General features: G+C 40.9%; 1 protein-coding gene across 1 annotated transcript in view; it reads left to right on the forward strand.

Moving 5' to 3' along the window:
* The window catches only part of adam19a (ADAM metallopeptidase domain 19a), a 251,379-nt gene extending 235,561 nt beyond the window's left edge, over nucleotides 1-15,818 (forward strand). The window contains exon 23 of the mRNA XM_075450674.1: nucleotides 14,963-15,818. Within this exon, the coding sequence (XP_075306789.1) occupies nucleotides 14,963-15,014 (52 nt within the window). The 3' untranslated portion in view covers nucleotides 15,015-15,818. The remainder of the gene's footprint in view (nucleotides 1-14,962) is intronic.
* Nucleotides 15,819-16,942: the final 1,124 nt, after the last annotated feature.

Raw genomic sequence — 16,942 nt, forward strand, 5'->3', positions numbered from 1 at the left:
CCAAGTGGGTGATCGGGGTTCGAATCCTGACCCCAACGCATGAAAGGTATGAAAAGCTACCTACAGTAGGGGTCCTTAATAGGGATGGGAATTGATAAGATTTTTACGATTCCAATTCCATTTTCGATTCTGCTTAACGATTCGGTTCTTTATCGGTTCCCTTATCGATTCTCATTTGGAGAAAAAGGACAACAAACCGGTCGATTAGCATCAACTTTGTTTAGTTTAGAAGTAACACGAGTCATGACCTTACAAACTCAACAACGGTGAGGTCCACATTGGTCTATCATGGCCTGGGTAATTTAACTCTTCCCTGCTCTGGTGAAAGGAGAAGCTGGAGGTAGAGGTGAACTGGGGGTAGTACCACCAGCCTCTGGCTCTGAGCCAGTCTGCAGTGTTAGCCGAGGACATGCTAACGTTGCTAACGTTGCTGGGTTCAGATTCACCGACGTTAATCATTCATTCATAGTTATTGCATGTTGGTAGTATTTCCTCCCTTTGGTGAAATATTCACTTTGCAAGTTGTCCTGTTGTCGTCTTTTTTAGGGAAGTGTAATCAAACTTTCGAGCGCTTGGGCGCCATGTTTACTGTTGGCTGCTGGCTGCACTGGACTCGCCACGCAACATTGCGTGGTGACGTCATTCGCGCCCACTGGAATGGATAAGGGAATCATTTGCAAAATCACCAAACGATTCCAAAGATTGAAACACTGGGAACCTGTTCTCAACAAGAACCGGTTTTTGATTCCCATCCCTAGTCCATAGGCAAGACCCCTTACGCTAGCTGCCTACCTGGGATATGAGTCTAAGTCGCTTTGAATAAAAGCGTCTGCCAAATGCATAAACATAAACATGTATCTATACAGTGTATGTGTGAGATCAGCATGTGCAAACACTGTGTGATAACGTAGAACTCCCAGTCTCTCTTTTTTTTTTTTTTCTCAGCAACTGGACCAGACGAATGAAGGACAATTGTTTAAAAGTGTTTGAGCTGCAACCAAATATAGATATAGATATTGAACATGTACAGTTCAGTGTGTTTGTTAGCTTGATTTGCACTTTTACAGCAACACAACAAGTTGTCATGAGAAAGCTGTAACTTTTGAAGGTTAAAAGATTTTCTCAATTTAAATAAACATAAATTTTCCCTCACGTTGATAACGTGATTACGATTACGATTCTGGCATGTTAAAATGAATGCTGATGAGTCTCAAAGCGGCGGAGGGAGGATCCACTTATATAGGCCGTCCCCACAGCTTCATGCAGGTGCCCTCAATCATCCCTCAGGAAACTGCACCTGAAACACAGAGACTTGGCAGACACATACAAAGGGATAGTAAAAAAAAATCTACAATGACACGTAATGAGGGTTAAAGACATAACATAAACGTATGGTATAAAGAACGTCAAATAAACAGCATAACATAACATATATAACGATTGTAGATCTCAACATTCAGATGGATATCTGTAAAGTTATGACATATGAATAACGAACCAAACAATGTTATTTTCCTGTGTTAACCATGGAATACAAAAAGAAACAGCAGGAAACATCGGTTAACAGTTGCATTACTTAATATAAATGTCCAGTTACTGAATTAATTTAGATTGAACTACTCAATACTACAGAGCACTAGGGGGCAATGTGGCTCCAGAGACAAGTTAGTCATTTTACAAAATAATGATTTCTTCGTTATTTTTCCAAGTACGATTGTGAAAAAGGTCTTAAAATGTAGCTTGTGATTTCACTGAGAACCTGAAAGAAAATGTACAAAATCTGAGGAAAATAATCAAATCAAACTTTATTTATATAGCACTTTTTATACAAATAAGCAGCAGAAAGTGCTTTACGTAATACAGTTAATACATACATAAACTCACACACACACAACATCACACTGACAACCACACTGCACACATAACACCGGGAGCCAGCCCACCAATGACCACAGAGGCCGTCACCACGGGGAACCGCCCAGATCAGGGCAGGCCGGCATCCACACCCCAGCCAAGGCTGCAGTGCAGGATCCCCCAGCCACCCCCCGAACCAGGGCGATCCCCACAGCAATGACCCCACAGACCAAGTAGGCATAGTCCCCGGTGTAGAAGATCCACTTGAGGAAAAACACTGGATAAATAAGTATATAATAAGTATATAATAAAATGATTAAAAGACAAACATTTAAAATAATAGATGAATAGATAAAAGGAAACTAAATAAATAAATAAATGAAATAAAATTCAGCTGTAAGCTAAACTAAAAAGGTAGGTCTTGAGCCTCTTTTTAAAAACATCAACAGTCTGCAGCCGTGAGGTTCTCTGGCAGGCTGTTCCACAGATGAGGTCCATAATAGTGGAACGACGTCTCACCATAAGTTTTGGTTCGAACTTTTGGAACAACTAAAAGAACCAGAGGACCTTATGAGCGAGGGCTCATAATTTAAAAGCAGATCAGATAGATGAGAAGGCCCAAGACCAATAAGACATTTCTAAACAACTAAAAGAACCTTAAAATCAATCCTGAAACACACAGGGAGCCAATGCAGCGATTTTAAAACTGGTGTCATGTGTTCCCGCCCTCTGGTCCTCGTCAGCACACATGCAGCTGAATTCTGTAATAATTGTAGGTAAGAAGTACTTTTTTTGGGAAGACCAGACAATAAACCAATTATCTATTCTTGCAGAAATAAAATCATGCATCAGCTGGCAAGAGAGAGAAATAGGTACTCTGGCAATAATTTTAAGATGATAAAATCCTGTCTTTCCTGTTGCATTTCTAATATATGGGATAAAATCCAGCTCGGAGTCAAAAAGAACAGCCAGATTTTTCACACGTTGAGAAGATTTAAACTTTTGTAGTTTTGGTAAAATGATCTCTCTCTTGTATTCAGGACCAGTAATTGAAACTTCAGTCTTGCCCTGGTTGAGCTGTAAGAAATTCTCTGCCATCCATGACTTTTTATCTGAAATACAGTTTAAAAGAACGTTAACTGCTTCTAGGTCATCAGGAGACACGGCAATGTAAAGCTGTGTATCATCAGCATAGCTGTGAAAACTAATGCCATGTCTCCTGGTGACATCCCCAAGTGGCAACATGTACAGATTAAAAAACAATGGGCCTAAAATTGATCCTTGGGGAACCCCACACTTGATTTTATGAATTCTCGAGGATCATGTATCCATACTTATGAAAAACTGTCGATCCGTGAGATAGGAGTAAAACCATTTAAGAACAGTGCCAGAGACACCCATCAGTCTTCTTAGTCCGTTTAATAAAATGTGGTGATCTACTGTATCAAAAGCTGCACTAAGATCCAGCAAACACCAGGACTGAAAGATTCTATGAGTCCATGTTACACCTAGGATCATTAACAATCTTTAAAAGGGCTGTCTCTGTACTGTGGTTCTTCCTAATACCAGACTGATGTTTCTCAAAAATATCGTGTTTGTTTAAAAAAATTATTTAATTGGACAAAAACAACTTTTTCTATCATTTTACTTAAAAACGGTAAGTTGGATACAGGTCGGTAATTATCAAGGATCTTGCGATCTAAATTGCTCTTCTTCAGAAGGGGCCTCACCACTGCAGTTTTACAGCCAGATGGGACAACACCCGTCTGAAGAAAGCAAGTTACAATATTTAGAAGCTCACACTCAAATAAACCATAAAAAGTATTTAAAAGAGATGTTGGAATGGGATCTAAAAGGCAGGTTGTTGGGTTTAGTTAGGAGAAAACTCGACCAAGCATCTCGGCATCAACCAAGATAAAACTCTCCAGTGTTACCTCGGATAAAAACAATGCTTCAGAAATGTTAAAATCAACATTTTGTTGAGATAAAAGGCTGGATCTAATAGCATTGATCTTACTTCTAAAGTGGTCTGCAAAGTCCTCACATGCAGCGTCTGATGCTGGCATGGAGGACTTGTTAAAATCTGTGTTTATTAAAAGATCGAACGTTTTGAAAAGGAATTTAGGATTATTTTGGTTCTGTGTGATAAGATTTGAAAAATGGAGGGTTCTTGCCTGATTTACTGCACTGTTGTAAATGTTGTGTTCCTGAAAAAGTGGATGGTTAATTTTGTTTTCCTCCATTTTCTTTCTGCTCTCCTGCAGTTCCTTTTCATTTGTTTGATTCTCTCATTTCTCCACGGTGGTATGGTTTTAACTTTTACTGATTTTGTTTTAAGTGGAGCTGCAGCATCAATGGCTGACTTCAGTTTGCTGTTAAAATAATCAACAATAAAATCACACGATGCAGGTAAAAACTGTGCAGGGGTATGATGTAAAATGTCAATAAAATTGGCAGCCACTTAAGAAGAAATATACCGCTTCCTCACGGTTCTCACCGGGGCCTCCTGTTGGATAAAACTGGTGACATTAAAAAACACACAGTAGTGGTCTGACACAGCCAGGTCAACAACAGAGGACACACCACTTTAAAATCCATGCTGTTCAAGAGGTTTAAAAACTAATTTGCACAAAAATCACAGCTGTTATCATTATGCAAGTTAAAATCACCAGTTATTAAAATGTTGTTGTATTTTGAGTATATCAATGTTAAAAAGTCAGAAAACTCTTGAATAAAACAGGAAGGAGGCTTGGGTGGTCTGTAGACTGTGACACATAAGACAGGCGGGTTGCTAAAAACAAAGGAATGATGCTCAAAAGAAGAAGAATTATTTAAAGGAACGGTCTTTGTTAAAACTGAGCTTCGAGCAATCAATGCCCAATCGCCCCCCCAATAGAAAATAAGAAATTAAATTTGGTGGGGAAGCCTCGTGAGAATAACTGGTTCGTCAACGCCAAGCCAGGTTTCAGTTAAAAAGAGACAGTCGATATTATTGTCTAAAATCAGATCATTTATGATAAAAGATTATTTAAAAGAGATCGAACATTTAAATAGCCATGTTAAGAGTTGAAGAAAAGGTACTTGGTGTATGGGGTGACATCTGGAACTAGTGTATGGATGTGACTGGAGGTGTTTGTAATATCTGCTGGTGATGTGAACTGCTATAAGGTGTACTGTAGATGAGGGATTGGCTGGAGGAGATTGGAGTTTGACTGAGTTGTGGCTGTTGTACCGTCACTCTGTAAATGCTTTATTAGAGTCAAGAGTCAGTTTAATGTTCATGGATAAAAGATGAGATCCTGTTTGATTTGGATGTAAGCCGTCGTGTTTGAAAAGGTATGGTCTATTGTAAAAGGTTGTATAATTGTCAACATATGGAATATTGTTATTGGAGTTGCAGTGTCCTTTGAGCCAGATGATTTGATGTTCCCAAACCGAGGTGAGGGAAGTGGGCCGGAGGTGATGCATTGTTTCTTTAACTGTTCAATGCTGTGGATGAGGGTGATAAAGTCTTGCTTCAGGGCCTCTGATTACAGCAGCTTGAGATCGTTTAGGCCACATGTGAACTACTATTGTTGAAAAGAAGATTTGTGCTGTGAAAGCTCATGGGCGGAGTTGGTGATGTCATTGACGAACGCACCTGGGTAACAGACACCTGGTTACCTGGACATGCCTGACCATGGATGTTCCCACGATGAATGCGTCTGGGCCACGGCCGCGGGAGCCAGACCCAGCCGGCGACAGGAGATGAGGCGGAGGTTCCCTTACTACTTTGAGACTTCCATGAGAGTCTGTCTCTCGTCGAGCTAAATCAAAGCCGATGTCCTGTTTGATTTACTTTTGTCCAGATAAGGAAGGGAGCACAGTCTGGTGATTCTCCAGTGTCTCCTAAAAGGGTTCTTTGTTTGCCTAACTTAGTTCGGCGTTAATGCGTACACATAATTTTATGGGGCAGCTCTGGTGTAAATTAGACGATCTGTCTCTTCCTCGGTGTAGAAATTCCCAATCTGGTCCTTACACAAACATTACTTCACAGGAATGTTGCTTAGCCTCTCAAAGGTTTAAGTTTTGTATTAAATCCACACATCAGGTAAATATTTACTAGAAATGAATTAAGTCTGACTCGCACTAAGTCCCGGCATGGATATGATCTCCATGTGGCTTGCAGAGGGCATGGCACTTGTTGACCTCAAAGCACCCCTGCTGATTCATGCGACCACCTCCTCATGGTTCATAATGTCACAGGTTGCCACTGAACAGTGGATGTGGTGGTGAGGAGTACCAGATTATGGTCTGCTTTTGCTAATGGTGACTGGCCAGAGCAGTTGTATCCATATTTGAAATAGACATAATACAGCATTTGATTTGGAAAGTTGGAAGCGTAGCAGAGCGAGAGGCATGCTTATCTAAAGAGATTGCCGTCGATGCATTCATGTTATTTTTATAGCATGGCAACAACTGAGCTGATGACATCACACAGATAGTTGGCATTAGTGTTTGTTGATATATATGCTCTCTCCGGGTCGGGAATGAGATCCTTCCCCAAGTGGAGTTCAAGTATCTCGGGGTCTTGTTCACGAGTGAGGGACGAATGGAGCGGGAGGTCGACAGGTGGATCGGTGCGGCGTCTGCAGTTATGCGGGCTCTGCACCGGCCCGTCGTGGTGAAGAAGGAGCTGAGCCAGAAGGCCAAGCTCTCGATTTACCGGTCAATCTATGTTCATACCCTCACCTATGGTCACGAGCTGTGGGTAGTGACCGAAAGAACGAGATCGCGAATACAAGCGGCCGAAATGAGTTTCCTCCGCAGGGTGTCTGGGCTCTCCCTTAGAGATAGGGTGAGAAGCTCGGTCATCCGGGAGGGGCTCGGAGTAGAACCGCTGCTCCTCCGCATCGAGAGGAGTCAGATGAGGTGGCTCGGGCATCTGATTAGGATGCCTCCTGGACGCCTCCCTGATGAGGTGTTCCGGGTCTGTCCCACTGGGAGGAGGCCCCGGGGGAGACCCAGGACACGTTGGAGAGACTATGTCTCTCGGCTGGCCTGGGAACGCCTCGGGGTCCCCCCAGAAGAGCTGGAGGAAGTGGCCGGGGACAGGGACGTCTGGGTTTCTCTGCTTAGGCTGCTGGCCCCGCGACCCGATCCCCGGAGCAGCGGAAGATAATGGATGGATGGATGGATGGATGGATGGATGGATATATATGTAGCTTCCAAATGAACCGAACAGACATACAGTTTTCATGTCAATATGAAAGTATTACATTTGGTTGTTTTGTTTTTTAACTGAACATGTTCACTTTCCTTTTTATAAAAAATATTGCTTTTTAAGGCAAATTATCATACAGGAATACAAGTTCCAAAATATCCCCAAAACAAATGAGAAATTTCTCGTTTGGGGGAGTAACAATAGGGACTATTTCCCGTGTTAAACTCGGATCCACAGACTTTAGATGGGCCCTGATTATGCAATCAGTGCTGCATTCAGAATTTTATGAAGTGAGGTGTGCTGATCCAGTGACAATTAGTTTGATACACAACCTCGCTGCTGTAAAAGCTGCCAAAAAAAGTTTGCAATGGTTGTCAATGGAAAACTAGAATAACTACTCAGTGTATCTTCTGGTAATGGAATCTATAGCCTTAAAAGACTGATAGATTTGATGGGATGTGAAAGTCCCTCCCCTGAAGTTTGTCTGCCCTGCCCTACTGGGAACATGGCAGTGCAGTACGTTGGACTCTGTGGAGGAGGACATGTTTCCTATGTGAACATGAGAAGCAGATTTTAAGCAAATGAAAATATACTTCATAGCTCCAGGTCATTTTACACTAATGCAGACAGAATGCTACATTCCATCTCTGTTCCTTCCTTCCAAGTCCTAGACAAAGCTTTGGATTGATCTTTTCTAACTAAAAAGCCAATAAAAGCCCTTGAAATGCTTTGTATCTTTCTCCAGACATTCATTTTATCCCGGAGAGCCAGTCTCTCTTGAAATATTACATATATGGACAATTTTCCATAAATATGATTCATTTCATACCTTTAAATGACTAAGATGGAACTCTATACTTTTGCGACATTTAATAATCTTGGAATATTGTAATTAACCCCGCCGCTCTACTCTGCTGCTGGCTGTTACTTATTCAGGTTCACAATGTAGTCATTTAAAGCCATGAATCCTGCATATTGTGGCATCTGTACTCGGGGTCTACAAGTATCCTTTTACAAGTCATATCATTTTTAAGATAATTCAGTACGTATCTAGATACATATGTTAAGATAAGAGTCAGGAACAATCAGGGCCGTTTCTAGCTTTGTGGGGGCCCTAAGCAAGATACCGTTTGGGGGCCCCTAGTTTGTCAAACTACAATGAAGAGATTCCTAACCATTTAGATGGAACACTAAGATCTATTACACTTTATGAGCAAAACAGGCTAGAGTTTAAATAAACATCTTAAGTTGAACCACTCAGGCAAGTGAAACTAATAAGAATATATAATACAAAGAAAACAATAAATAAAACAGATTTTGAGTTTTTTTAAAATATTAAACTGTAATGTACAGCGTCCCTTTAAAGATTGTACCCAATTACAAAGTAGATAGATACTTTATTGATCCCGAAAGAAATTCAAGCATCCAGTAGCAGACATAAAGCAATAAAAAATGTTTATACAATTACAAACACTTTAAAAACAATCTAAGAATTAAAAAAACTATTTAAAAAACAGTTTGAAAATCTAAAGTGACCAGTGAAATAAGACCAAAGTGAAATCTAAAGTGACCAGTGAAATAAGACCAAAGTGAAATCTAAAGTGACCAGTGAAATAAGACCAAAGTGAAATATAAAGTGACCAGTGAAATACAGAAGCGCCATCACTTAAAGCTGTTGTACATCCTGATGGCCAGAGGATCAAAAGAGTTTTGGAAGTTGTCACTTTTAAGAAGTTTCTGCATTTACACATTGTAGTAGTTAAAGTAATAAAACTAAGAAAAATGATCCACTGCCACAATATTCTAAAATAATCAACAGGATGCCTAATATTTGTATATCACTTAAAAAACTAACAGTAGAACACTTCTAGAGGCCTATAAATAACACACCAAACTTAGCAAATGATTCCTAAGTAATGCCAAAATCGTGTCAAATACCTGAGAGACAACTTCCACTGAGCAATGACAGAGCAGGATAACAGCATGCCTCCCTCCCTGCTAGAATCTGAATAAACGGGTCTGGAGTCAGTCAGTCATTAACCGTGGCAGGACTGACTGTTCATTCACGTGTGACATACTCATCTTATATAAGCAAACTTTCATGAGGCAAACACTGAAGCCGAGTTAATAACGAACAAATCCCAGCCAGCTACACAACATTTATCCGAGACTAGCTAGCAGGACAAATAAACACAAAAAACGTCCCACCTCCAGCTATCCAGCCCACATCACCCAACACATGCCTTACCTTTGTCCTCAGGTCGTTTTTCTTCCTCCGTTTTTCCGCGCCACTAATATAACTTCTTTATGATGCCATTACTGCTTTTGTCTTGTTAACTTTTCTCGCTTTTTAGGGGAATGATGGGTAGATGTCAATCATTCCCGTCACACCTGTTGGCGGCCTGCTACGCCACTCAGCGTGTGACAGTGCTGTACTTTACACAAACTCTACACACGGTCGCCAGCATTTAGTAGATTTTGTTCGTAACTCCAAACTTGTCGTCAAATCCAAAACTAACCAAGCCTAGGTTGCTGATGTTAACTGGCAGCAATATCACTGAACGTTAGGTTAGCAAAACAATTACACCAAAAACACGAACTTACCTGCAAGGGATGCACGAGCGTCATCTCTCCCTTTTCTTTTCTTTCTTTGTCAGCGCCAGAATCATGTGGCCTTTTACTTGACATTCTAAATCTTCTTCACTGTTAACGGGCATAACTCGGAAAACGTCAGGTAGGAGGATGCTCCACCACCTCCGATGCGGTAACTTTGAAGACTGTACCATTCAGGAACCATTGTACCATTTCAGGAAGGGGGGGTATAGATAAGGTAAACACATCTAATTTGCCCGAATCGAGTAATAGGGCACACAGTTAAGAAAAACGCTGGGCCTGTTCATGACTAATTTATATAATTTCTTTCATGTAATAATATAATAACTATCATGAAATTTTTTTAACAACCTTAATTTTGGGGGCCCCCGCCAGGTACTTGGGGCCCTACGCGCTCTGCGTACTCTGCGTATACGGAACGGCGGGCCTGGGAACAATAAGTTCTTAAACAGAATGATGCAATTCAATTGTATGCATATTTTACATTTGAAGCCAGTTTTTTGAATGCCCCATTGACTCTACAGACTCTACACTTGTGTGTGGGTAGTTGATGCAAAGTTTTGCTTTGATTTTGTGCAAAATCTGAAGCCGAAGGTGGGGGTGACACCGACTGTGACACCTTTCAACTTGACCTTCATTTAGATTTTTACTACACACCTGTAAAGTTTGACTGTATCTTGCATTATTCAGTCATTATCATGCTTGGGTTTGTAAATGTGTAGCTTAAAGCTTTAGATTGTGTGGTGGATACATGGTTTGGCGTGGTGTGTGTAAATGTAGTGGGAGACTTCCTTTACTGAACATTCTAAAATTTACTTTCATCATTTGTTAAAAGATATTGTGTTTTGTGATTTTATTCATTTGTTGGATGGAGTTGGCTCGCCTTAATTACAGGCTGCCACACTGCTTTTTTTGCAATTAGTGTAAGCCAGCACCATTATCTCCTCCACCCACTCAAGTCCATTGCTATTCTATCAAGCAGCATGCCTTACAGCTCTCTGCACTGGCGGTTGGACTCACAACAGTGTTTTCTGACTTTAGTTTGACCTCACTAAGAATGTTCCAGTCATTCACATTATGAAATGCACATAATGATGAATGCTGAGAGAAAAAGACATTGTGTTTAGGTTTTTCTTCCATAAGCTGATGGTTCTGCACTGTCTGAAAGGCCTGTTTATATACATATATAAGCAAGTAGCAGCTGTACTTGTGAAAAATACTGCCACACTATATTCCTGTGTTTTAATTCATGCTGTTTTTTTTAAGCACAGATAATAAATACTTGCTTCATTTAAAAAAAAAAAAAATGCTCAGAAGTCAGTTTTTATTTCTTGTATAAGAGCAAGCTGCAGTCTGATGGTTTGTATTTACTGTCCTCTGATGCAGACTCAAGCATTTTGTTCCGTGTACCTCATCTGTAGAGGTTGTGAAAACCTCAGGGATTTCTGTCCTCTTTTATGGTTCTTCTGCTCCTGTGATTGAACGGATGGATCAGAATGTCTGCAACTAGTTCTCACCAGCAGCTCTGATACCAGTTAAGTTTTACACTTCCACATCCTTGATAAGGAAGGAGCATCTATTAGACTTTATATATCACCAGAATCTGAAAAGGACTTTGCTGCATTACTTTAGACCCAGCACGGCAAGAAACAGTATTCACATTATGCCCTTTGATGGAAATGGAATAAAATTCATGCATGCATGAGAATGGCCTTATTTTCAATAGTCTTGTGCCTATTAACATGGTTACTTGGTTAGATGTTATATTTGGCTAAAAAAGTTAGTTAAAAATGGTCAAATCTGATGGAGAAGTGAGGAGATGGAGACAAAAGACAGAAAATGGATATTCCAGGATCTGAATCGTGCTACTTAGGAACAAGATGAACTCTGCACTGCATATCTGACTGAGGGACTAAATCCATTCCCATTTCTGCACATTGTAAATTATAATTTGGAATGAGTTGGCGCACTTTGCAGTATGTGAAAAGTTAGAAATCTAAAGAAGCTCATGAACAGATTTATGCTTGCCAGGTGTATGGTCTACAAATTGACAAGCCCGGTATTAAATCGGTTATTAAACTTTTATTTTGGCTTACCCATCAAAGTAAACCAATTATCAAACTTGCAAGAACATTAAGCAAACTATGGATTTTTATTGAGTCACAGGTACTGGATTTTATCAGTTGCTATATACACCATCACCCATAAAATGATGACCACTCTTAACCACCTGGAATAATTGGTAAGGTTTGCCATAGTTCCTTTGGGCCCTGTGGGTTGTGGGGTGGGTACTTTGTAGATTGGCCTGCTTCCTACAGAAGTCTTCAGATCAGGTTGATATTTGGGGACTTTAGAGACACGAGACCTTTAAGACACTTAGTGTTACTCTTTGAGGGGCTGCTACTGTAGGTGAGTATACAGGCTTTGTATGTATGAATTGGACTAATTTTTAATTTAATTAATTGGATTTGATTGGATGTGATTACAATGAATTGGACTCTACTTGGCTTGAATTTGACTATATCATCATAGAAATGATGGCTTCATTATTTGTAGCAGGATACTGCTGTCTAATGTGTCAGAACGATGGATCTGGAAACCTATTTTTAATCAATCAATGCAACGTATCTATTTTCTTTCAACTTGACAGTTTATTGTGAAGACAGGTTGAAGCCAGCAAACTACATATTACACTCCATTTTCAGTGTATAATGCCCACTTACTTCACATTTGTAGTCAAAATGCCTTGTTTGACTTTCTAAGGAAATTTACCCATTAAGATACCCTTGTCCTTTTAAGTCAAAATTCTGATTTGATGTTAGAATTAGGTATGACTAAAAGCTGTATTTTGAAAGTGTAACTTGAAATTCTTGACCTGTACTTTGCGACGGGACTGTCATCATTTTAGTTCTCTGGCCTGTCAGCTGAAATCTTTATCAGGCCAGTAATTTGGTGCTTTTAATTATATGTTAACACAACTGTATTATGATCAACATCTTTATTTAACATTTCATCATTTGGAGTCCTAATTTTAAGCAATTACTTCTCCTCTATATTTTAGATTCAAGTGCTGTCTTCAAGCCAAGATTTTCAGAATTGGTACCACATGCATTTCCAAATGCTACTGAGTGTATGTACATGTGTATGTACACTTTATGTGATTCTTCCTCACATAAGCTGCAGGCACCACCAGCTTGCAATAAATAAAGTTGAAGTAGCTGGACACCTAATACGGTTTTCCAAGCTGGTTGGGACTTCTGGTTATTCGCTACTTTAAGTGGTCAGTGATGCATTTTTACTGAGACTGGAGATCATGCAGGAGGTAGGAGAGGGTGGAAAAGTTACATTACATTACGGTCATTTTGCAGACACTTTTAACCAAAGCGACTTACAATAAGTGCGTTCAACATCGGTAGGCAAAAGAACTTCAGGTCACAAGAAATCATAAGTGCATTTCCTTCCAAAACCAAACAGCTAAGAGCAAAACTAGTGCTAGAGTTGGTGCGATAAGTCAGCTACCTCAGCCTCTCACCAACTGCACACCAGTCACAGCGGGGTGGGGATGCAAACCCTGGTTCGGGTAGGGGAAGAAATAAAAGAGGTAAGAAAAGCAGGAATGGGATTCAAACCCTGGTTCGGGTAGGGGGTAATGAAAATATAGAGGGTGCCAGTGGTGGAGGAAACAATAAGTGCGTAAGGAACTAGGACGGATCAGGGTAGTGTTTCCTGAAGAGGTGGGTTTTCAGCCTGCGGCGAAAGATGGGCAGCGACTCAGCTGTCCTGACATCAGTCGGGAGAACGTTCCACCATCGGGGTGCCAGAACAGAGAAAAGCCGTGACCGTGTCGATCGTGCGCAGGGACCGCTGAGTGACGGGGCAGCCAGCCGCCTGGTGGCCGCAGAGCGAAGTGGTCGGGCGGGGGTGTAGGGCTGGACCATAGCCTGGAGGTATGAAGGAGCTGTTCCTTCCACTGCCCTGTAGGCCAGCACCAGAGTCTTAAACTGGATGCGAGCAGCTACAGGGAGCCAGTGTAGAGAGCGGAGAAAGGGAGTGGTGTGGGAGAACTTGGGGAGGTTGAACACCAGACGAGCAGCAGCTTTCTGAACCAGCTCCAGAGGTCTGATGGCAGAAGCCGGGGCGCCAGCAAGGAGGGAGTTGCAGTAGTCCAGGTGGGAGATGACAAGAGCCTGGATGAGCCATAAATCGAGTCAAGTCAGGGTTCAAGTTAGGGGGAGTGACATTTCAACTCAGTGATATTTGGATGGCAGACAAATTATTTCATTTTTTGCTCTCCTAACATTTAGTCTGTTTTTCCATCTTTTCCTAGCTATTTAGAAAATAGTTTCTTTAAAAAACAGAAAATGTCTTAGTAATCTTTTCACGTCCGCGGGGTTTTCCCCATGTTTTTAGTTTGATGTTTTATCATGTTTTAGGTTGTGTCATGTCTTGGTTTTTGAGTTCATGTTTTGTTTTAGTTTTGCCCTTGTTTTTCCCCTCACTCCCCATGCCAGGTCATTGGTTTCACTGACGTCACCTGCATTCATTGTCCCCAGCTGCACTCATTCACCAATCACTCCCAGTTTAGTATTTAGTTCCCAGGCTCCCCTTTCATTTTGTGAAATCCTTTTTCTGTTTTTTCACCCTTCATGCTACACCACATCAAAGATAAGTGCCTTTTCCATGCCATGTCAAGTCTTTTGTTTTTTGTTGTCATAGTTACATTCATGTTTTTTGTCCCCACAGTCAAGTTTAATCATCCGGCTCAGCTGCGCCTTTTGGTAAACCTTGTTTTTGAATAAACCAAGTTTTGCTTTACACCTCTGAAGTCCGCATCCGTGTCCTGCCACACCCAACCCTGACAAATCGCACGAAAGAGCTACTCACTGTGGTATAAAGTGTAGTCAAACTCAAGGAAAGTGTAGATTTATTAGGGAGCATTTTCAATGGTGGATTTATCAGTATTTGTGGCAGCAGGGCAGAATATGTAGGCTCAGATAAACAGTGTGTCTGTTACCCTACTGCTCATCAGTGTAACGGTGCGTGTGTACACTAAAGAAAAGCTCTGCATGTATAGATTAACATTGTGTTGATGAGAAACCTATTAGGAAGCATTTTGTAGAACCATCTGTGGCACAGATAAGTGAGATCTATCATTGTTAAACTCACTAAATGTTTTGGCTCTGCATGTAGACATTAAGAAAAGTAAATGACATTTCCAGCCTTACTTAAAGAAAACATCCGCAGGTCAGTATGCCTAAAGCAACAATCTCTTCTTTGTCCCCCTCTTTCCAGACCGGTCCCTGGTGCCAAACAAAATACAGCCTCACCGCCGCCACGAAAGTGACCACCTTCTTGCCCCTCCACCCTCTGAGGAGGCAGTGGCTGACAGCCTATTTGCACTAAAGAGACTTTGGCTGCTGAACTGCATCGCTGTCACACACACAAGAGGAGGACAAACACAGAGTGGGAACCAGAGACACGGAGGAACAAACAGGACTCGCACCAGTTCAGACTTTAAATGAAACCTTACCCCGCCTCCCACCCTCTTCTTTATTCTGACCCACACCCTCTTCCCCCACCTGTTCCCAGCGCGCTAACATTAACCTTGACAACGCGGTTTGCACGGAGGCCTTGCAGACTGAGACGAGTGTTTTCGCTGTGGTACGGTTACATTTACCAAATCATTTTTTTTAGGATTACTGTTTAATTTTTTACATGTTAATACTGTCCATGTATACAAATGCATTTTGTAATGACCTTTGTTTTGTTTACAGTTTTTTTTTATGTCATGTGTTGTGATTTATGTTATGTGCCAAAGAGTTGACGTCATACCTAGGGTGTGTCCCAATTGCTTGAAAATCTTCTTATGCTAAGTTCACCACAAGTCACACCTCCATATTTTTTTTTAAAGATAATTTATTCTAAATTGCAAATCTGGGGATACAGAAATCTTGTGTCAGGATTAAGGAGAGCCAATCATGCAGCAGCTTCTTTTCAACACTGTTTACATGGTGGAGGGCCTGATGGAGGCTTGAGTTTGCAGGACACACCCCAGTCGTTCATTTTTTTATTTTTTTTATTAATGTCTTTGGCTGTGTGTTATGACTTTTGATTGGTTATCATAAACCTTTTTTTTACAAAGCTCTGATCAAGTTGTACTTTTTTCCTTTTTAACCTCTTTGATTGGAATAAACAGCTGGTGATTCTAATTTTCTGTTCAGTGCTTTTGAAGCACTATCGGGGAAGAAACATGGACACATATTTAATATAAAAAGGGTAAATGTCAAACTGAAAAAAGCTAACCATTCTGAGATTTTTTTACATTTGTAATCTCTCAAGTGGTGAAATGCTTCATATACCTCATTATTATCATTATTATCGGTATTATTATATTTATTTTTTTGCCAATGTGCTTTCATTGTTTCACCTTTTGCTGAAGAGTAGTTCTAAGACCTTGAAACAGCAGGTAATGTCAAGGTTGTAACTTTTTTATCTGCTACATGTAAGAGTAGGGATGGGAATTGATAAGATTTTTACGATTCCAATTCCATTTTCGATTCTGTTTAACGATTCGGTTCTTTATCGGTTCCCTTATCGATTCTCATTTGGAGAAAAAGGACAACAAACCGGTCGATTAGCATCAACTTTGTTTAGTTTAGAAGTAACAGGAGTCATGACCTTACAAACCCAACAACGGTGAGGTCCACATTGGTCTATCATGGCCTGGGTAATTTAACTCTTCCTGCTCTGGTGAAAGGAGAAGCTGGAGGTAGACGTGAACTGGGGGTAGTACCACCAGCCTCTGGCTCTGAGCCAGTCAGGCTCTGTCTCATGATTTCATCTAAATGTAATGCCTGAGAAGGCATTCATTTAACCTTAACCGTTACTAACAGCAGCTTTTACAATGAGGCAAATGGTGCTAACATGATAGGCAGTGTTAGTTAGTTAGTTGCTGCTGCTGGGTTCAGATTCACCAACGTTAGTCCGGAGCAGATAGAAAACGCGACATTCATTCATAGTTATTGCATGTTGGTAGTATTTCCTCCCTTTGGTGAAATATTCACTTTGCAAGTTGCCCTGTTGTCGCCTTTTTTAGGGATGTGTAATCAAACTTTTGAGCTTTTGTACCGCTTGGGCGCCATGTTTACTGTTGACTGCTGGTTGCACCGGACTCGCCACGCAACATTGCGTGGTGACGTCTTTCGCGCCCACTGGAATCGATAAGGGAATCGTTTGCAAAATCACCAAACAATTCCAAGGAATTGAAGCACA

This window comes from Odontesthes bonariensis, chromosome 19 (genome assembly GCF_027942865.1).
Source record: "Odontesthes bonariensis isolate fOdoBon6 chromosome 19, fOdoBon6.hap1, whole genome shotgun sequence".
NCBI classification, from domain to species: domain Eukaryota; kingdom Metazoa; phylum Chordata; class Actinopteri; order Atheriniformes; family Atherinopsidae; genus Odontesthes; species Odontesthes bonariensis.